Raw genomic sequence first — 23283 nt, forward strand, 5'->3', positions numbered from 1 at the left:
TTTCTAGTACTATATGCATGGAACTCCCATTAACTCCACTGCACTTTGTGCACATGGAAAATTGTAGGATTGGGCCCTGATGTCTGCTTTCTGCACCATTATTGGCAAGAAATGGTAGGAGAGTGTTCTGGTTCTGATACCAAGGAAGAAGGAAAGGTGCTGGCTCTGAAATTGACAGGGAGTGAAGTTGAAGGCACAGGCTTGTCTTGTTCTGGTCTTATTTGATTCTCAAACTGTTTGATACTTTCAAGTTTTACCTTTCTTAACTTTTTGCTAAAAACTTCATACAAAATATTTCAATGTCGGTAGCTTTGTGTTTGAATTTCTTCTTGCCATGTGATTTTTTTTTTTTTCATATGGCACTTGTGTAACTTACAATTGGTCACTTATTGTCACATGTTTGTATGTCATCATCCCCAAGCACACTTAACCAAAAACCTAATTTCACTTTGGTCCTTTATCTAAACAGAGGCCTTCTGCAAGGCTCCCTGTTCAGTATCGTCAGCTGGCTCGGTTTTGTGACAACTTGCTACCTCGCGTCTTTTTCCCCTCTTTGAAATCAATATACATGGAGCTAGTAACACTCGTCGTCAAGATTGCCTGATACTTCACTTTATACAAATGATTTTTTGCCAGAATTCAACAGTTGGGTCAGAAACTTTCCATGCCAGGTGCTGAATGTTTTGGAGAAAATTCAGCCAAACCAACTCAGCATATTCCAAGGACACAGTAGAGAAAAACATGTTGCTTCCTATTGTCAAAACATTCCTGAAACCTTTTATTTAATATGTCTTAATATCCCCCATTGTTGAACTTGATAATGGATCAGGGATTTGAAATTTGGCAGGCAATGGTCTTCTGATTGTGGACAAGTTTTTTGCAATATCTGTGAACATCAACATACTTTACTACAACCCTTCAAAAAAAACCCGCAACCTTTTGCTTCAGGCTTTGTAGGGTCTTCTTGGATGTTAACAGCTGATATTTCTGAAAACTTGTGCTTTTAAGTGTGCTCTAGCTTGTTACATATCCTAACTGCAAACAGATCATATATGTGCAATCTCCTTAGAAGAAATTAACATGTTGCACTTCCAGAGGTAAGCTATTAAAAAGTGTCCTTGAGGTTGCTCTTGCTTTCTACTTTGCTGCGGTGTAGAATGGGTACCGTGGGATGAACTCTATGTGCCTCCTGCCTCACATTCAGGCATTACAGAAGAGATTTTGTGAAGAGCTTCTGACTCTCCCAAGCTTCAGACTTATGACTGGGGGTGATGAGATCACATGAGGAGAGGGAAAGATGAGACTAGCTGAACAGAAAAGTTTCACATTAGTTCATACAGTGAAGGAAAGACAGATATGAGAAGGTGGGAGGAGGACCTGGGACTGGCTGTGCAGATACATTGGGTCAAGCAAAAAGAGAAAGAGCGAAGACTGAGATTAGATAAGGAATCTGGGGTAGGAAATTTGGAGAGGAAGGGGGAAAATCAACTGTATGTAGAGCCAGGAGAGGGAATTGGGACTGGTTTGGCGAGAAAACTGTGCGTGAGGAAGGATAGAACGCCAATACATTAGCAGCTCAGTTTGCATAAGCAGTATGTTTTCTGAAGCAAATTTCGTCGTGGTCCTAACATACTGATCGTCAGTTCACATCACAGAGTGGTCTTAGAGAGCATAAACTCGGTTTTTTTGGATGAAGCTAAACCAGAAGATGTGCCCCAGAAAAGCACCTAATGTTCTCAAACAGCTACTGAATATGCAATCCGTGGGACCAAACTAGAGTTAGGTCAAAGTGAAGCACCTGCAATGCATATAGTGTGGATGCTGGGTCTTCAGCACCAACTATTTCAGTCTACAGATCTGTTTAGTTTGGTTGGTTTACTTGGGGCTGTTATAGGTAGTATGAAGCCTCCTTCTTTACTTTCCTGATCTCTCTTATCTTACTTGGAGAAATTCCTGTGTAAGAACATTGGCTATTTCATTATTTATTTTTCATTGCATTTCCTTGAGACCCATTTTCTTGATGGGCTGCTTGCTGTGTGTCTTTGTACATTTTCTGCAGTGCATACAAATTTTAGAATACATGTCTGGAAGTAGAAAGAAATACGTACGTAACTAAAACAAGTTGAGACCAAACTGTCTCAAAAGCAGGTTACCACACCTTAGAAATACTTACTCAACAATGCAAAGAAGTGGCACTCTCAGCTGAAGAGGCAGCCTTGAGTCTTAAGACCAGTGGACAGAGGGATGGAATTACAGAGGAGTGGGAGAGTATGAGACTGGAGAGGGAAGGACTCAAGGACGGAAAGGATGTGCCCGTACAGATTTTGCAATGTGGCTTTTATGGTCAGGCTATATAACTGCTTTAAGTAGCATGTAGCATGTACTTCTCTAGGTCAGGTGTCTCTTAAAGAGTATGTATTTGGCTTTGCACAGATTCTTGTCATTAGGCAGGTCAGCATATACCCCCAGTGTCTTCTGAAACTATGCCTAATGTTAGAGCGGATGAGGGAGGCCACTGCAATGAGACTCCAAACATTTTGAGCTTTTTAGCTGCCTTGTGCTGGTAGTTGTTCCTGGACTATAGTTCTTTGTATTTTGAGAGCACACAGGCCTTCAATCGGAACTGGAGGACCAGCAGATAAGTGCTGAGCAAATACATGGAAAGAAACAGTTTTTATAGGCCTGAAATAAACCCTCTGCCCTGCTCTAAGAGGAGAGAGGGAAAAATCCCAACTGGCCCATATGTGAAACAGTAAATGGGTCCACCATGGCCTACATGGAAAAATAAATAAAACCTGCTGAATTGGATTGAGCTCAGGAATGTGGCTCCTTTATTTTGATCCTGGGGATTAGCTTCCAGTCTTACCATAGCAGGGAGTCTGATCTTGCTCTCATTGAAATCCAAAATCTAAATCCACATTAACACCATAGAAACAGGATCAAACCTTGCCATCTGAAGTAAAAGCAATCTGGGAGCTTAATCAGCAAGTGCTGTGTGTGCACATACGTTTAGAGAGAGAGTCCTCAGGTAAGAGCAGAAAGCCCATTTCAAGCAGGTGCTGGAGAAAGATCACCCACATGCCCTTGGGAATCCCTACAGTGGAAGCAGTGTTAGAACGGAGAGACAATCTCACCTGTTTCTCAGTTTTTAAGGTGAGATTTATGACTCTCAAATCAGATTTTACAGTCTAGTGTTTCTGCATCTTCCAGATGATTTTGAGCTTATTTGTTTTCAGCTTTAGACAAAGGTCAGCCATTAACTTTCAAAGATACATAAAGAGTATAAGGGGGGAAAAAAAGATAATTGGAAATACTAAGTATAGATTTCAGAGTAGCAATTTCCCCGTATGTTTTCATAAGACTTCATGGCTTTTAACAGTGTGGATCCTACTGATTTAATGGGAAATGTACAGCATAACCATTTTTAAATGGGTTTACAGGGCCTTGTGTTCCTTTAAGAATATTGATTATATGCTTCAACTGAGGACCGGAGTCCTTTGGAACATATAGTTTTGGAGCCAGATCTGGACAATTTTAACTACTGTTCTGTAGGAAGTTAAAGCTGTCCTCAGGAGAAAGTGGAGTCCCTTAGGTCAACTCTGTCCCATTTTCTTCCAATTACCCATCTTGGTTCAGAATTCCAAAAATCTCATTTTTATTTTTTCCTATAATTTACTTCATCTCATGGAAAGACTGCCCTAGGTCATAATTAGTCAGGTTACAAGAATCTCCTGCTGTCAGACTTCTTGACAGGTCTGTGGGGCTGCAGAGGTTGAACATTGCTGTGGTGGTGAACTTAGTCATCTTCTCTAATGCAAATAAAATACTTTCTGGTAATATTGTCTCTGCTGCAGAGAAACACCAAATTTAGCACCCCCATGAGACTTTTGGACCATATCAGAGAGTGCTTCTGTGAGGGTGGAATGTCTGTAGTACTGCTAAAAGAATGTGAAGCATCCTGAAAAGGGATCAACAAGACCTGCTGAGGCGAGCAGAGCTTGCTGTAAGGAGGTGGAGGAAGCACAGCAGAATGACCCTGGTTGTTCTCAAGAGGAGCAGTCCTACACATCTCTGCACATCTGCAAATCTGCGCCTCGTCCGTTCAGCGCGGAGTGCCCTTGGTTCCACTTCAAAACAGCAGTTGCATGTATTCAGAACTGGTTGTAATCAGACTCTTATTTGAGGTTTTGTGCTGTAACTGCTGGTTGGTTGTCAAGACGGGATACAATTCCTGACCAAGTAGGGACAGATGGGCCCCTCAAACCTGCTTTCTCTCAAATACTGTAGAGCACATATGAATTCAGTAGTTATTTCCTTACTTTAAAGATATACACATCCACTACCTTCTGGCTATCTTTAGCAATTCGCCTGATGAAAAACCAAGATGCAAAAAGATATTAAGTGGTTCAGTAGTTAATGTTTTTTCCAGGGCTCTTTAACTCTATTATTGTTCTTACTGTAGTATTTTGCACTCTGGTGGAATACCCAAGTATGAAATTAATAAAGATCATATTTTATTACATCCAAAATAAATTGTTATATTTAAATGACCTTCCTAGAAATTGGCGATATAAAAACTGTAACATAAGAAGGTGTTTATTTCAGAAAAAATAATTGCAGTATTTGCTTGAAGTATCCTGAACATTTGGCAGGATTTCATACTTAAGCTAAGGAGATGTAAACCAGAAGCTGATAATTTAGCATCTACTGTAAAAGGGTCTGGTTTAAAGTGGAAAGAAACGTTCTTCAACTATTTTTTAGTTAAAACTAAACTCAAATATTCTTCCTCTAAATACTATATGAGTAATTCCGGAGCCAATGTATCACTGACCTTCAACTCACGTTACTTTTTGAATTTGTGAAAATGAACTTCCTCCACACCAGCCCCCAGATGTATGTTAATTACCATCACTGAACAGTTGGGCTGTGGTGGAAATGGGAGACAGCACGTTGGTGCTTTGTTGCTTGGACACTTCTCTTGTCCTTTTGTGGCTATCCCTGTTGTGCACTGTGCATACCCTTTTCTGAGAGCACTGCTGTTATTGGCATGAACGACTCTGGTCTATTGATTTGACTGAACTCAGTTTGCTTGGGCAAATCACAGATTTCCTACATTTGAAATGGAAAGTAATAAGTTTCTGCCTTTGTAAAATGCACTGAAGTAAGTGTGTTGTACATTTATATATGAAGAGGCCATTCAGGCAGCCAAAAGCTGTTTTGTATTGACATGTCCTGTTCAGGGCTGGTTTGGTTTATAGTTAATTCTAAATTGAGGCTCTTACTGGAAGGAATGATCTTAGATGGTAAGTTAGATGCAGACACTCTGTTATAATATATACATTATAGCTAATATATATTTTCTTTTAACTGGTCTGTAATTGGTTAAAGGTTAGAGTTAAGTAGATGATTTATTTCCTGTAAGTCCTGCCACTTATTAAAGTTGTGACCTGCAGCAGGAAATGAGGTGTGGGCAAAATGAGACTGAACAGCTGCAGATTTTTGTAAGGGGAAGTACTACTTAGCAGATTCCTTATGTCAATTCGGTGATTAGGAAATAAAACTAGGACAACAGAGTGTAAATATGTTCCTAATACACTACTGACATTTCAGTTGTTTTTGTTAATAGCAAATAATTTTCCAATAGCAAGAAAGATTTACAAGTCCATTCGTAAGTCTTAATAGTTGCATGGCATGGCAAACAGACTCGGTATACTGTACTTAATAAAATAACATATGATTATTTTTAATAGAAAAACTGTGAAACCTGTTAAATATTTTCTTAGACACATTTGACAGTTTTCAGTCTAGTTACGTGATGTGCAAATTCCCTGATGCAAGATAACTTCTAAAACAGTTCTTTAATTTTCCTAGGGGAAGAAACCGTGATTGCTGTACCACATGGGAGTCGCAGTGTGAGAATTACCCTAAAAGGACCAGCACACCTTGGTATGACTGAGCTGTTTTATGTATTTATTCATAGGCAGAAGATAAAAACAGAACATTCTATCTGAACTTATCCAGGTACTATCCATACCCATATTTTGGGAATACAGGTAAGATCATGACCTTGATTCCTCTTCCCATCTTTAATATTCAGACTGGAGATAGTCCCACAGAACACTGGAAGTCCACTTAGTAAAAAGAAATCGTATACATACTGGTGATTTCTAAATTTATTTAAACTGAGTACTTCCTATATAAGATGTCTAAAATATGGTGCAGTCTTAAACTATGTGCAAACAATTACATCAAAATTACTTTCAACAGGGTTATGTGTGGGATCGGTAGCACTCGTATAACCCAGCACCAGATTTCTGTTGAAGAGCCCGAGATAGTGTAAATAATCCAGTTGAAGTCACGCTTGGTCAGTAAGCAGTGTTTGAGGAAACATAGGTAAAAATGAGGTGAGGTAAACAAAAGACATAAACTAAACAAGTCCAGTTTCCTTGTAATACTTTTGATCATTATATACCATCTATGAGAAATAGTTTGCTATTCTGTTAGACGTTTGTTTCTTAATATTTTCTATAAGGCTGATGGTAGTATCTATGGTAACTTCTTTACCCATAGGCCTACTTTACATAAAGAACTAACTGGTTCAATGGTAAGTGGGACTGCCATACCAAGCAATGAAATAAACCATTTGTTTAACATTTTGAGCAATTTTTTGTTAGTAAAAGTGGAAGACAGTCTGAATCATAGAAATAAAAAGGACTTCTACTGCTCTGAGATATGTAAATAGAAGACGGAAATGCATTCTATTTGAAAATTGCTCATCTATGTGTTTGCTTTGAAGAATACAGTTATTTCTTTCAAAGAAAAAAAAATTGAATAAGACTTTCACTTTAGAGCAGCTCCAGAGTGACACACTAACTTCTAGATATAACACTGATATCAACCATGTACAAAGCTGAACTTATCTTGAAATAAATAATATTCATGTGCAACTGTTGCAAGGGATGTATGAAGGAGTGATCCTGACCAGTTCAGGTCAGGACTCTTGGTCTTTCTTAAGTAGTTCTGCAGAAGGAAGTTGTTGTTTCAGGATTGTGTGAGGAAAAAGTACTAGATTCAGTGGCTCCTGGGGGATTTCTGGAAAGCTCCCGAGGAACGCAGCAGCAGCTCGGTAACTAAGTACAGAGTGCTCCTGGCTTCCTACCCAGGGTGGTTCCGTCAAGAAGCTGTGGCTTGGCATTACCTTTGTTAGCTAGTTCTCTAGCTGGATGAGAATTGTGAAACGTTCCTTTAACCACTTCCCCCAGCACATCTGTTTGCAAATCTGTGCAGATTTAGACATTTGTTACCTAAAATTAAAATGACAGAGGTGAAAAGCAAGTGAGAGGTGTTGTGAGGAGGGAGGTGGAAATTGCTTCTGGCTTCATAGCCTGATCTTCAAGAACCGATGTTCTCGGGCATGTGCTTTGAGACAATTTGCTTGTCTGCTTTTCTGACTTGTATGTATGTTTGTGGGTGTTTGTTACTTCACAGAAAATATCAAGTGATCTTTTATCCACAACTTCATTGACTTCTGTGTGGGTGTGCTGGTATAATTAAAGGCAGAATTTAAAAAATGATCACCTATAATTACAGGCTCCTTTTGTCAGAGGCATTTTTCCTGACTTGTTGGGAGTTGAATTTAACAGGTGGAGCAGGGACCACTTATTGTAGAATTTTATACTGCTGGTATATATTTGCTCTTCAAGTAAAGTCAGCAGCAATAGCGAATGCTCAAAGAGCACTGCGAGTGTCTGGCACTTCTCCATTTATCTTGTATTCTTTTATGCTTCATCCTGGTCTTTATGATCTGCTCTGTTCCAGGGAAACACAGCTGCTGGATTAATCAAAAATGGAAATGTGGTTGGAGGTGTAGCACATAACAGATTTGAAACAAATAAATGCTCTGAACACTGTTTTACAATCAGCAGCTTAGTGTTTTAGGAGAGAAGGCATTTCTTTGTAGCTGGTAAGAATAAGTATTTCGTTTGTGTGTATGGACACTTTAAGACAGGCAACAGAATCGTCAGAGAGCAAAGGTGTTACTTTGGGTTTTTACAAACAGGTCCCTTTTGTACTTCGGTCTGCTTGGATTTTGTGAGTGATTTGGTGGAAAATAACCAAATAATTAGTACAAAAATGGTTATGAATAAAATGTTTCATTGTGTTGGTTTTGGTTTTGATTTGGACTCTATTATGACTTTTCTAGCAGTTGTTTTAAGAGCATTAAAAATCTAAAGACAGACTTGAAAGTTCCATGAAATTAATTCTCCAGCAGAAGAAACAGGAAAACCAGAAGCTAATATTTTTACAAGTGGCTAATGCTAGATAACTGAGTTCATGAACTTAGGGAGGTTCTACTTCATTAAAAGGAACTGAAACTTTTTTCCCTTTTTGTCAATCTCTTCCCCACTTGCAGTGATTTGCATTACTTGAGGGTATTTAGCTATACATCTGTGCACGGCTTTGTCTTTTGACAGCTGCTAAGAGGAAGACAATGTTGCTTGAGTTTTGAAAAGAATGCATGTTTTATTTTGGCCCCCTGTATTGTGCTAACTACAAATGAATCACATGGAAAAGAAAAAACTTTTGGGTAGCAACGTGATTTGCTCAGTCTAGTGCTGGGAGCAGGAGCTATTTCCCTGGGAATTCTTCCGTACATCTCTCTACACAGTGAGGTATCTGCTGCGGGTTTCCCGCGCCACGCTGCCCTGCTCCTGCCTGCCACTAAGCATATGGGAGGCTTTTGCAGTAGGTCTTCCATCCACAGCTGGGCAAGGTATTTGCATGGGGAAAACATTCTTTTTATCAAGGTAAGGGAAGTCACACAAAGACAGACATAGGTCGTTGGCACCAGTGATTATCTTGTAAGGCACAGAAACAGGTTAGCACTCAAGAGAATACCCTGTCCTTATGACTCTGCACATCTGGAGTCCTAAAGACCCCTCAAGGAAATGTTTCCCTAGCTTAGATGGGGAAGCTTACTCCTGAAGTTAAACTTCCCACCTCTCCAGGATTACAGGACCCTGCAGAACAAATAAACATTTGGTGAATTATTTTCTAAACCTTACTTGTAAGCCAGTTGGTGAAACCTTTGTCCCCAGTTACTGCTCTGAAATCAATTAAGGCATTTTTTGGGTGGAACTGCTCCCTAATAAGAATTATTATGTTATGTATGTTTTACATACACTAGATGCTTGGTTCCACTCTGTTTTAGAAGGCTGTGATGACAAGCACTAGATACTACTGAGTAGGAATATATTGCATCAGAGATTATCCATTGTGCTGTGGAATAGCTCTTCATCTCCCCATGTGACACACTTTGGGAAAATCTGAGCAGCTGTTCTAATATTCACTGACATGACCTCCAGAGACATAGGCCATCACTCCATAGCTGGACCTTGCAAATAAACACATGCTTTGGATTCAAATCTGGTGTAGCTCTAACATAAATGTATGTCAGCTCTCAGTGAGTTATCATGTTGTTGGTTGCTGAACAATATTCTTGGTTAGCGCTTAGAAAAACATAAAAATTATTTTTTTATTAAGAAAATTAGCATAAAGACTGTAAAGTAATGCAGCTCAGGTCACCAAATTAACATCTTTTTGCAACAGCCAGATGTCTTGCTTTGCAATCTTAAATGCTAGTTTCAAAGGGGTCCTGTACTCCTGAGGATCCTGCTGACTTTATGGGGAGTTGGAAGTACTTGAGATTTGCTGATTTGACTCTTATTCAACAAAATGTCAGAATAACAGGCACCATGCATTAATACTTACTGTTAAGCAGTGTAAGTTTGGGGTCAGGACTTGCAGTAGCTTAAACCAAGAATGCTGAGTTCCGGATATTTAAAAGGTTGTTTTGTATTGCAATCAGGAAAGAAAACTTCCATAAAAGTGACAAAAATATGTAGTAATTGTCTAAATACTTGTTGCTTTTTATGTGATTTGTTTATATCTATTTGTTCCTAATAGAAGTGCGTTGGATAATGGGGCACTTTGATTCCTAGAGATTTTTTTTTTCTCTTTGACAAAATACATTTGATTCACCACTAGATTCCTACCCTAAGATCAACATAAAGTCATTTCCTAGAAACGTCTCCTTCCTTAAACTTCCTTCCAGCCATGTGTGTTGTCTTTGTTATACCTAGGAGCATAGTGGAACATAATGCCGAGAAACTTGGGATAACGTTGGTACCTTTTCAAGGAAGTTAATTTCTTCTAGAATTTCTTCACTCTTTTTGTTGGGGAATGCTCCAGAATGCATTTGTAATTTAAAGGATCTTAAGGAAGAAAACAGTAGTGATGGACTGCAGCATTCAGAGTATGCTTTCAGTGCAGGTAAAAGCAGATGCTCTTAACCTAACTTACCTAGCCTGAATTAGGTAACTGTTTAAAGTACAAAAAAAAAGCAAGGTAGCTGGAGAAAGAGGGTATTTATAGCTCATCAAAAGGTTGCTTTTAGCCAGCCTTGAGCTCAGCTGAGATTCATGCCTTTCTCATGCAGTGCTCTGATAGTTTGTAATCAGACCAGTGTATTTCAGGTCATGCATCTTGCTGTGCACATATGCCGTATTATGCAGAGCCCAAAATCTACTTTCATTATGAATATCTTCCTTTAGCTTTGTCCACTTATAGTTCAGTCAGTTTGCTGGAAGTGACTCAATCCTAAAATGCTTCATCTGCCGTCTGGAGGCTGTGGGCTGTTAGTTCAATCTTTTTCCAAGGAGTGCAGAACAGCTCAAAAAGGGTTTTCATCACCACCTGTTCTGAGGACGGGACATGCCTCTGTCAGTGCTGCAGCTACCCACCTCCTGACCGGGCTTTTTGCTCTCATGGGAAATGCTCAAAGTTGAGTTAATGATCTCTGGAATGGGTAGAGTGATGCAGGCATTGAGGTGAGTGTTCGGTGAGTTTGACACCATTCAGGCTTCTCTGGAGACTGATTGTTGAAATTGCTAGGCTTTTGAGTTGCGTGGAAGTGTGAGTTATTCTTCTGTGTATTGATTCTGTCTGTTTTGAGATTCCTTCAGCTTGTCCTGCTAAATTTATTGCTTTTTAACTATATAGAGCACTTGGTGTAGGAAACACTGTCTCAGAAGTGCTTCTGGTATGAGAGAATAGTGTGTTCAGGCAGATGTTCCTGTGCTGACATGTCATGCAATTATGCATCATCCTATAATCTGAAGCAGCTAATATTCTCAGGGATATTCTGTGTGGTTTTTTAATGCACATATACAGCTGTTACAAGGCAAAGTTGTAAACATTACTTTCTGACTTCCTTGAAATTAAAAAATATTCTGTTTAAGTTCACAAATTGCATGTTTCTTCTTTAGTTATAGAGTCAAAGACACTACAAGGAGACAAGGGAGAGCACAGTTTCAGTGCTGCTGGAACATTTGTCATAGAAAATACAACTGTTGAATTTCAGAAGAGTACAGACAGGGAAGTCATGAAGATCCAGGGACCTCTTGGAGCAGATTTCATTATCAAGGTGGGATATATGTGCGTATGTACAAATGTACAAAGATATTGCAAGTATGTGTAACAGAGTAGGTGGCTGTCCATCAGGTAGTAGCAATACAACAGAATCTTTTATCTAGCAAATAAGGAATCCTAATTACAGTCCAGAGGTAATTTATACTAAGCATATCCAAACAAATTAAATTGTTACGAGGTTAATCTCTTTGCTGTGGTGGAAATTACCACAGGATCTTTAATGGTTAAAATGGCCAGGACTTTTGTTTTAAATATAACTGAAAGAATAACAGCGCGATACTGCGCGGTGGATCGGTGTTAATCCGATTGAAGAGTGCCACCTACTGAAGCTGGGCCTTGCTTCCAGCAGCACCCTAGGATCTCCCTTAGACATTGCTGATCCAGCTACTGACCATTTCTAATTCTTTTAAGTTTCTTTTCTACCCAGACTACATACCGATGGCTTGCATCATACACGCAGATATTTGTATGTAGAAACATATCAATATTTGACTGCCAAAGGAAGACAGTGATACAGTTTTCCATTGGAAATGACAGGTGTTTCAGTGTCGTCACACCACTTGGCTTTATCTGTCATGTTGTAGAAATAGTCTTTCAGTAGTTTTTATTTTGCATCTCCAGTATCACATCTGCAGTTCGGCTTGCCTGAATATGAACCAGTGTGCTTAGATCAATTATGAACTTCCCTCTCCAGTGGATTTTAGAAATATTACTAAGAAAGAGAGAAGACAGAAGAAATACAGTTAGGATCTTTGCCAGTCAGGGGTAGATAATCAAATAGTCACATTAGTAACTTGAATAATTTGAAAACCAAAGCAACATACAAGTGTTTGACTATTGAAAACTTAAATTTAGTTGTTACTCTAGACTTTCTAGAGGTTTTATGCCTACTGTCATATTACTCTCTACACTGCTGTTATATATGAATTATGTTTTGAAATCACATGAACAGTAGAGGACAGTATACACATGTGTTGTAATGGAAACTTCTTCAGACCAGGTACTCTGGATCAAAAGAGAGTGTGGTTCAGTTCTTTTTCTATCAACCCATCAGTCATCAGTGGAGACAAACAGAGTTCTTCCCCTGCACAGTGACGTGTGGAGGAGGTGAGTAATGGCAATTCTTCAGGAGTGTTTACAGCTGAAGATTAAAAGTGGCTGATTTACAACTATTGTTCTGCATTTTTATTGATTAAATGTTTTTGTATCTTTGCACACTGGTGGTTCTTCAGAAAAATAAATGACAGAGTAGCAGGTTAAGTTGGTTGGTTAAGTTAGTATAAGCATCGGGGTTTTGTACCTTATATTACTGGAAAACATATTCTTCCATAACGAATGATGGTTTGAGTAAGAACTTCGAGTAAGAAACAAAGATATGACATTCAAAGTGGAAAATTACAATTCATAAAGGATATTTTGGGAAAGTAAGCGAAGAAATACAATGAGATTTTAAAATAAGGATAATCAAGAGATGAAGAAAGAAGGTGTTTCTGGCTACAGTAGTAGATATGAGGGAGAGTTTTAGAAGACTTAGTTTAGAAATTAGTTGCAGAAAAAGCAGAATAAGTAAATAGAGTTTAAAGAACAGTTACTATCAATACCTTTGGCTGTCTGATCCTAGACAGCTAGTCCTGATGGTAGTTAGAGCAGCAGGTAGTGTGCCGTAGCGTCTACTCCTGGTTTAAACACTACAGTTTATACAGTGGTTAGACAAAGTGCAGCTCAGCTCTGCTACTGCTCATCCATCCCAGGCCACTGCTTGTCTGGTTCTGCAAAAAATGTGATCTCATGGTAAGAGGAGTGTTTGACATTGTAGATAGCTATTTCAGTTCAGCTAGCATTACCCAGGTCACCTGAAACACAGGTGGGGATACTAGTGATACTGGTGTAGTGATTTCCTTGGGGAGTACAAACATTGTTTAAATAGTTACTTGGGACATGAGTAAAACAAGTGAAAGATGTTTAAAGCACAGGCAGAGTCTGGGGATCTTTTGATGGACCATCCGTTTTGGCACTTGCACCTTACGTTAATCTGAAATACAGACAATATATGTGTATAATATGTAGTCCCACAGGAAACTACTGTGTCTTACAAGATATTTGGCCTCCTGAAGTGTGATTCTTGATGGAACTGTGAGTGGCAATACATATCTTCTGATGATTTCATCACACTGGGTTTATGAATTTTTCCCTAACCTATCTGACAAGGGAAGAAGTGTAAAGCATCACAGTTATTTTTGAGGGCTGCATGTAAACACTGGATAACTCAAGGGACATATTTACCTTCAAAGTTATTGGCTCAAATCCAGCCTTATTCAGACTGGTGTTATGGTTTGAAAATTATAGCTACATGTCAATCTCTTTGAAACTAGCCAGGGTTTTCAGTACTCTACTTTGTAGCTGCACATGCATAATATGAAACTGGTACTTTTATGAACAGGGCTTGACACTCTTGATGGCAGTCCTGAGGGAGGCCAGTAACTGAAGAAGCACAGAAAACTAAGCTACTTGCTTACCCATGAAAGTAGTAGCGTTAAGAATGGCATATTACTGAGGCATGCAGGGAAGTTGTATTGCAGCTGCCTGGCTTTAACCTGTTATCTTAAAGCAAATTTAGTATCCAGATCGTCTGTTTGGCATCTTTTACTGGCAGTAAAAGAAAAAGTTTCTCACAACAGAGACTTGGAATCAGTGCATGACCATTCCTCACTTGGGTGATGCTTCTACATTTAATTCTGTAATCTCCACGTGTGGGAAGAGGGAGTGTGACGGGCATCTCAGAAAGCACAGTCAAGCTTGAATGAGCAAAAATGTTTAAAAATTGTGTTTATCTTCTTTGCAAGTGGCATATCTTCTGTGTCCTTTCCGTACTTACAAGAACTGGAACATACATGCTTTGAGCACTGAAACGGCTTAGTTCTTCTTTATGGTTATCACTCTTATGCATGATGACACTGTGGGTCAGCCAAGAGACACACAAGTGAAGCCATTGATATACAATACTTAGCATTTTCAGTAGACACTGGGACTTGTGCTGTTAGTTTATTGACTCTGTTTGGATTTTAATTCTTGCGGTTTCAAACTTTTTTTTCTTTGCACATACCAGAACATCCTCCTTCTCTCCTCAGTTTAAGTCCAAGTCAGCTCTTTTGAATGACTCTTATTTTCTTAGCCAAAAAAGCAACCTAGTGGTTTATAAAACTCAGATCCCTTCTTGTAACCAGTCTCCATACAGATTATATTTTTTTTCCACTAAGTAGTTACTTAAAGTTTTCTTTTGTTGGCTCTTCAACTGGGAATGTTCTTGAAACTATTTCTTGGTTTTCTACAGTTTAACTTAGCAATGTTTTTGGATCTCGTCTTCAGTTCCTCTGGCTTTCTGTTTTAAGTATTTATATTTTTTAGCATGCATGGCTGTGTAATATAGCATTCTGACATACATGGTAACTCCTTCTTGGTGGAGGGCAGTTATAAATGGTGAAACATGTAGTAGAACCATATGACTGTAGGGTTGCCACTGTGACAGGTGAGCTGCTCCAGTACATGTATTCCTACATCACATAAAAATATGTATGCTTTTACACTTAGAATATTATTAGAATAATGTGCCAGAGTCTCATCTAGTGTTAAGATATGTTAACATAATTGTTATGCTGAATTGCCTTAAATGAAGATCTGGTCCTGCATGTTCCTGTGCAGTGTTTCCTTGTTTAAAAGCAAACCAAAGAAGAGTAACACAGGAAATTAATTCAATGGGCAGCGCATTATTTGGTGGTGGTGGTGGGAGAATAAGGCTGCTTTAATTTATCTCCATTGCCTAAATTTTGCTTCTGCATTAGGTTATCAGCTTAACTCAGCTGAATGTGTGGATATTCGTCTGAAGCGTGTTGTTCCTGACCACTATTGTCATTACTATCCAGAAAATAAGAAACCAAAGCCCAAGCTAAAAGAATGCAACATGGATCCCTGCCCTTCTAGGTTTGTATGACAAATAAATTAAGTGTGTGGTATAGTCAGTTACTATACTATAAGGAACAAGCAATCATATTTATTCAATTTCAGTTCTTTTCATCTTTAAGGCTACTTAGTCTTGGTTGACTATTGCACACGTTAAAGGCTGATGTCTGGCACCACTGCCAACAGATTTGTGGCATTTATTCAGTGTTGCAGAATAGGAGACTTTGCTTTATAAAGAGATATTCTAACTATCAATTTCTCTGTTCAAGAGCCAATTCTACTTTGTCTTTTGCTGAGTGGTACAGCACTAGTACAAGGACTTCGTGAGGTTGTGTTAGGAGGACAGATTATTTGCCTGCTTTTGGATTTATTGGTGCTGCCATTCAGGATTTCTCATTAGACAGGCAATAGCTCCAGTTCTCAGTCAGTGTACAAGTATTGCACATAGTTTAATTTGGTTCATTCATCTGCCTGCTGTAAAAGTTTCATTCTTCATTTGTACTGTGGAGTTGACAATTATTAAAGTTTGGGGTTTTTTTACACTAAGAAGAATAAAAAAAAATTCAAAGTAAATATACTTGTGGTACAAATACCACAGAATATTATTGCCAAATTATAAAGGCTATAGTATAGATAAATTGTATTGAATTGCACTACAGTGTTTCAAACTAACTTTTGGATTGTCTGGTGAGGTTTCCTGGCTGTGCTAAAGAATCTTAAAATAACATCACAGTATCAAGTCCCAGAACCTCACATTAATATGCCAGCTGGCTGAGCTAGAGTTATATACAAGAAGAAAAGGAAACACTCTCAATGGATTTAATTTCCTATAGCTAAACTGTCCATTTCCTTTCATTCCTGTTGAACATAATCGTTGATAGTGACCTCTAACAGTTATAGATGTGCAGAATTTCAAGTTTTTTTCCTGGAGAGTTGATCACTATATGGAGTGGTAAGACTTCAGTAATGCTTAATGGTAATGGGAGCCAAATGTTGCAAAGCTGGAATGGGAAAATTAGGGAAAGGAAGGGCGTAATTATCTTTTTCCTTGCAAATGTAGCTTATACAGACAGAAAAAGGGAAGTACTACTGGATGTAATACCATATTTCTTAGTATTGGAAGTAAGGCTTTATGTCTGTTCTGTGCTGTGCAGTTCAAATAAACAACTCTAGAAGGGTCCTAAGCACCATTCAGGACCTACCTAGGATTAATCCTGTGATGCATTTATTTCACTGCCACTCATGGTCCTCAGCAGTCTTTGTTACAGATATAAGTGTGTAACTATTTTCTTGTTAATAAAGTAGCACAGACCTAAAGGATCACTGCTAATAAATTTCTCTGCCAAAGGCTTGCTCATTTAATATTTTTTTGATGGTGTGAAGTGAAGAAACTGTATGGTGAATAGATTTCTATCCGTGCAGAAGAGGTAAGATTATATGAGTCATTGTTTGCCACAAGGGTAATGTGTAGCGAATGTAAGATTCCCTCATTTTACGCTGGGAATTGCTTACTTTGAGCACGAGCACATAAAAGTATGTACTTGATGTACAGTCTCGGGTATGAGAAATAATGATGCAATATTTATTTTGTTGACAGTGATGGATTTAAAGAAATCATGCCCTATGATCACTTCCAGCCACTTCCTCGGTATGTATAATCAGGGTAGCATATGTGTCAGCATTAGCACAATTTTCACTGCAAATACACTATTTGAGGACTAAGATCATGGAACATCATCTGATTTTTTGCTGTACAGGAGAGCGAGTTTGTAACAATCCTGTACACGTTTTTGAACCCTGTGATTTATTTCAGTGTGCTTTGGATGATTAGCTTAACAGTAAGAGGTTTATATGCTCTTCTTGAAAATATCAATGTGGAAGACTTTAGAATAAAGAGTTATCCCCCTAAGCCTTCTCCTGCTGCAGTGCTGAGAAGAGTATCTCCTTTAAAATGTATGTATGAATTCTTGTCTGGAAAGGTTTTTCTTTTGAAACTGTATGCAATGAATATATTCTTTTATAGAACAGGACTCTAAAAGTTTTTTTCCCTTGAGAGGTCTCATTCTTCTGCTCTTCTTTAGACCTGCACTCTATTTATATCAAGGCTGACATGTCACTTTAAACATACTGAGTTGTCTGAATATCTGTTGCCTAAAATTAAGTCATCAGAGGACTGTTTGTTGCCTTTTTTTTTTTTTACTTGAATCAATCACAAGAATGTAAAACTTCTCTGGAAGCCTTAGATGTTTTGTAAAGAATGTTAAGACTCAAAAGCATTGGGCCCAATTTACTGTTAATGGAAAGAATTATAGTTGATGGAGTTAGATGCATATTTATCGAAGTTGAACGTCTGCTTTATTATGTCATGAAATGAATAACGTGTATTTTTCTAAAGAAGTAAAGATATGAAGTAATAAGAATGAAATCATAGACTTGCACGGCTCAGTGGAGCTACTGATTACAGCTGATATAAATGTCGTAGTTTATTTCTATAGCAATTTATGCTTGTTGTGGATCTGCTGTCCTGTGATGTACTTTGGCTTTCATACATAGACTGAGATTTTTTTTCCTCTACAGCTTTATCCTGTAAAGTTCCATAATTATATTCTGTGTCTCTCCCTTTCCATTTCTTCTGCCAATTCCTTTGTACTTCATATCTCCTCTGGAACTCAGCACAATTTATTTACATGAGTATTTCATCTTCTGAACCACTCAGGGCTTGGAGACCAGTTGGAAGAGAAATTTAATCCCCCTTTCTGTGCTTTACTGTGCTCAGCACGTTTGCATGACACCGTGGTGAGATAGATTATGTCTGTGATAAAGCTGTGGGCAGGTTCTCTTATTTCAAACATTGAAACTACAGACAAAGGCCCACCTCGTTTCGACACCTCAGTGTGTCCTGTCAGAAGGTATCATGGTCTTCCTGGGTGATGCTCAGGAGTAAGAACTGTAAGATAGCAGATGGCCAAGCAAGGCTCAGAGTTGGGGCCAGCAGGAAGGCGAGAGAGAAAACAGACTCTGTTCCACTGGGAGAATGCATAAAGAAACACAACAAAGATGTAAAAGCACCTTTTCTTGTCGGAATTTCTGAAAGAAAACAGCAGCTGAAACAGCCAGTTTGTATACCTGCATCGTGAGGTGAATCTGGTCCAGCGCAGATGCAAGTCTTGCTTCAGTGTAGCACGATATATTTTCTCTGTGCTGTTGCCTGTCAAGTAACTGCAATGCATCAGTCTGTGCCGGTTCTGCTGGGGCTTCTTCTTGCTTTTTCTTTTCTTACCTGTTCTTTACATACTAACCCAAGACTGTTCTTGCAAAGCAGGCAGAAAACCAAAGTACTGTAGATATGCTTGAGCAAAGCTGTACAGAGTCCGTCACCTTGACCAGCAGTCATACATCACACCTCCTACAAAACACGAGGGCCATGTGGAGGGCTGCTTTGCAGTCCTGTGGCGTTTACCACTACTTTCCCATTCACACGAGGAAGTTGTGGGAAAGTCATGGTGTGCACCGCAAGATCTTGAAAGAGTTCTCCTGTGGCTAGAGTTGTAAATGCCCCACTGAAATATTTTTACAGATGGAGAATTCTTTTGAAATAAATAGAAAAATTTCCCAGGATGAAAATTTTCTTTTAAAGCTTTTGGAATGCCTCCACTTATTTCAGACTTGTTGGACTGTTGAGGATCCCTTGACAGCTGTGGGTTCTGGAAAGTATCTCCTTGACTGCTTGCCCAAGACCCCCCTTTTCCCCAGTAGCCGTGGACCTCACTCCATCTTGAAAATGCTTGTGGGAGTATGGGCTCTGGAGTGTGTTCGAAACTGATGAGATAAAGAAAAACAACTATAAAACTTCATGCTATAAACACTTGTGAGGCTAGTATTACATATAGCACAGTGAGCCTTGTATATATAAATCCATGAGCTGCTAATTCATTGAACAGTTAATTGCTCTGTAGTTCCTGACTTTTTTAAAAGAAAATGAGTTAATGTTGGCCATTCATTTAAGTCAAAGAAAAGTGTAACTGTTGCTCTTCAAATGTATTTTGTACTTGTGAGATGATATCAGTATCTGGGCCTACAGATTTATTCTGAATGCTTTTAAGTGTATACTCTGTGGTTAACATTCCATGGCTTGCTGTATGTTTCATACTCATTCTTCTGTTGAGCTTAAGCATGATTAATATGTTTTTGTAGGCAGTTTAATGAATTGCTTAAAATAGGAAGTGTCCTTGATTTACCTGCTGTATTATAAAAAGTGGGCAGTAATTAATTAAATTTACCTTTGATTTATTGGCCTTTCTTCATCTACTCTGAGATTATGACTTCCTTTATGATAGCTAAGTTACTCTTGATGAATGGATTTTGGTGGGATATTGTAGTACTCGCTGAGTCCATTGTTCATAATGGATATAATTTTTTTCATGATCCTTTCAAGCCCCTGCAGCTGTAATAGGAATAAGTTTTAAACTAACAAGACATCAATGAGCCATAAGATGTGCTGCAGGACTCAATCATTTCCCAGGGCTTAGCTTTGATTTGACTGGGTGGTGAAAAGAAAGCAAGAGATAGGAGGCAAAGGGTGGGGAAAAATTGCGTGGTGGTCAATGGAACCTATAGGCAAATGCTATGATAGAAGCTTGTTACCTCTAAACATGACAGGAGCAGGACATTACTGAAGTTAGTTTTTGTTGAGAAGTGATTGCTTAAATGTACATTCATGGTAAGACCAAGAAATAAATGAAACAGTTTGTAACCTAAAAACCTCCATGTAATTTCACTTCAGATGGTGCAGCAATTTCCATCTTTATTGTAGTCAGGTTTAAGATTGTGGATAGATGTCCATTTTGAAGACGTTCCCTCGCAGCAGGTTGTTTATCATCCCTCTGTTGGAGGCTACTACCCCACAGCTCTGCTGGTTGACAGGGCTGTGAGAGGTTTCCTTAATCTGTGTGTTGCCATGCTTTAGGAGAAATCAGCTAGGTTAGCCGAAGCAGCTGAAATAGATGGGCAGCTGCTTTTTGCTTGAAGCAAGTTGGAAAGTGTGAATACAAAGTCATTCAATGGCATCTTCATGAGGGTGGAAAACTCTTGCAGAACTGCAGTGATGACCAGCCAAATGGTACCTGTCACAATTTAATTTGTTCACAGTCCTTATAGATGAAGACAGTTTGAAATGGAATGGCTGGGTTTACCCAAAGCAAGCATTAGAGTTCCCATAAAAATTCTTTCACGAACAGATTTTTTAAGGGTGGTCAGCATGATGTGGGCAGTGATGAGTAACTGTGGGTAATAACACCCTCAGTCAGCACAGCCAGATCTGTCTTTGTCTTTGGACTTCATGTAATCTCAAGTACAGATGCTTCCCTGTCTCTGACAATGGTAATAAGAGTATATGTGACCATGTAAATTAGCTGTGAAAAATATTCTGTTTAGATGATTTATACTATTTGCAAGTAAAATCATTCCAGTAATCAAACTCAGTATATTTAGGGTCTTTAACTCCTGTATGAGAATAAGATTTTAAGTTATTTTGGGAAATGTACTTAAATTTATAGTTCTATTTTTCTTCTCATTTTCCACATGAATTTAAGGCTGAAATAGTGCAAGGTAGCTCTGTAATACAATGTATTTATATTCAGCGTGTGGTAAGAATCCAGCAAGCAAACTATCGGTGGGTTTTAATGACAGTAAGGTTGGATTCAGTATTTTGCACTTTTAATAGAGGTTAGTGGAATAATAAGTAGCCTTATTTTTAAGATATGTGAGTTCTTTTTCCAGGTGGGAACATAACCCTTGGACTGCGTGTTCAGTTTCCTGTGGAGGTGGTATTCAGAGGAGAAGTTTTGTGTGTGTAGAGGAGACCATTCATGGAGAGATACTGCAAGTGGAAGAATGGAAATGCATGTATGCCCCTAAGCCCAAAGTCATTCAAACCTGCAATCTGTTTGATTGTCCTAAATGGGTGGCAATGGAATGGTCTCAAGTAAGTTGAAAAGTAATTTGGACCTTTATTCTTGTTTTCTAAAGAAAGCCTCTAGTCTTATGTTACTGTGTACTTGTGAGCATGGGGCTATTAGAAAAATATAGCCCTGCAAGCATAATTCGTAGTACTTAATAGCAGAAGTTTGCGCTCAGTAATTTGGCCTGAAAATCAAAATGTGAACATGTCTGCGTGGAGAAAAATGCATATAGAATTATTTATGCCTGTTGAATTCCTGCTTTACGTGAAGGAGAAGTTAGAGCCAGAGGTCAGGCCCCTTTGCAATTAGGTCGTTTGTCTCTCAGTTCTTCATAAATGTAATATTTCACTGCATATAATAGCTAAAGGCATGTCTGTTTAGGGGCTCACATGTCTGCAAGGGTGATTTTCCAGCATTCTTACCTTTCATTGTAGTAACAAGAACATAAAGCCAACTTATCTTGGCTGTAGTTATCTGATACAGTCAGATAGCTCAATGCTTCTATAATTCCTTAGTTCATCCAAATGACATCACTGACTTACAGTGAAGAAACTGTTCTAGCAGCACGTCTGACCCAGCTGTAACTGCAAATGACCACTGTGAGAGAGCATATTCTTAGTACATAGTCACCTCTATTTCAGACTGTTGCCAATCAGATAAGCTTTACAGAACCCCGAGAAATCACTTGCATTCCCAAAACTTAGCCATTTTTTCCAGCATCAACCTTTTCTTTATTCACCTAGCAGTGCAGGGACAAATTCATACATCTGATACCTGACGGATTGTGGGAAAACTATAGCGAACAACGCATCATCAGTACTTCTAACTTGCTTTGTAACAGTATTTGTCAATATAGTAAAAAAGAAACAGCGTGAGATGGTTGCATTGTCTCCTGCAGTGCACGGTGACCTGTGGCCGCGGCTTGCGTTACCGAGTAGTGCTGTGTATTGACCACCGTGGGCAGCACGTCGGTGGCTGTAATCCACAACTTAAACTGCACATAAAAGAAGAGTGCATCGTGCCAATACCATGTTACAAGCCAAAAGGTAACTGGAATTTTGTCTGGGTCTGTTATTGGTTTACATTTTTGTTAAGAGAATTAAAAGCCCCTGGTAACCTTTTTCAGAAATGCCAGAAGCTGGAATTTACTAGGACTTATTTCAGTCTTGGCAGAAACAAGCATTTTAATTACTGGTGCTAGGAAAAGTGCCCTGCTGATATTTTTTGCTGATAATGTGTCCAGACTGTCATGAGATGAACATGCTGACTAAATCTGTACAGCCTGGTCAAACTGGGAAAACCAGAATTAATGAGTTCAATGTGGGAAGGAGGAGTTGTTCAATAATACTTGAAATGGGAATGATAGTCCATGTGTATCACCTGGCATCTTGTTCGTTTGCATCTTGTTAAATGTGTCAACATTCTCAGTGGGCCTCATCAGTTCATAAGTTATAATCAAACTGGTTTCCTTCTCTTGTCTCTATTTCTGCATATTTAGAAGGTCTGTAGTGATGTAAATTGACAAATATTCTCTAAAAGAGTTGGTAAGGCATAAAACAGTAGGTGGGAAGTGAAAAGAAAAAACAAAGATGAAGGGGGAAACTAGTATATCTTGTCCCTTGCTCATTTCTGTCCCTCTGGGCCCAGAAAATTTTAGTGGGTGCTACTCCCATTCTTTCAGCTTTTATTTGAAAGGCTGTATTTCAGATCTTCACAACTCACCATAAAGATTTACGCAGAAAAAGTGAAAGCTGTCTGTAGACAGCCCTATGTTTCTCTTCTGGATGTTTTCAGACACTAGAGAGTTCTTCAAGCAGAAAACTATTCAGGGTTAAGCCATGAAGTAGAATCTAGCTCTGAAATTTTAAGAACCTTC

At 38.8% G+C, this 23283-nt stretch overlaps 1 protein-coding gene across 2 annotated transcripts in view; it reads left to right on the forward strand.

Moving 5' to 3' along the window:
• ADAMTSL3 (ADAMTS like 3) overlaps positions 1 to 23283 on the forward strand; it is a 186486-nt gene that overhangs the window by 112785 nt on the left and 50418 nt on the right. For both annotated transcript variants that reach the window (XM_068410394.1, XM_068410395.1), the window contains exons 8-14: positions 5872 to 5946; positions 11328 to 11485; positions 12486 to 12597; positions 15330 to 15468; positions 17045 to 17095; positions 21226 to 21430; positions 22306 to 22453. In XM_068410394.1, coding sequence (XP_068266495.1) covers positions 5872 to 5946; positions 11328 to 11485; positions 12486 to 12597; positions 15330 to 15468; positions 17045 to 17095; positions 21226 to 21430; positions 22306 to 22453 — 888 coding nt within the window. The remainder of the gene's footprint in view (positions 1 to 5871; positions 5947 to 11327; positions 11486 to 12485; positions 12598 to 15329; positions 15469 to 17044; positions 17096 to 21225; positions 21431 to 22305; positions 22454 to 23283) is intronic.

This window comes from Nyctibius grandis, chromosome 11 (assembly GCF_013368605.1).
Source record: "Nyctibius grandis isolate bNycGra1 chromosome 11, bNycGra1.pri, whole genome shotgun sequence".
In the NCBI taxonomy this organism is placed as follows: domain Eukaryota; kingdom Metazoa; phylum Chordata; class Aves; order Nyctibiiformes; family Nyctibiidae; genus Nyctibius; species Nyctibius grandis.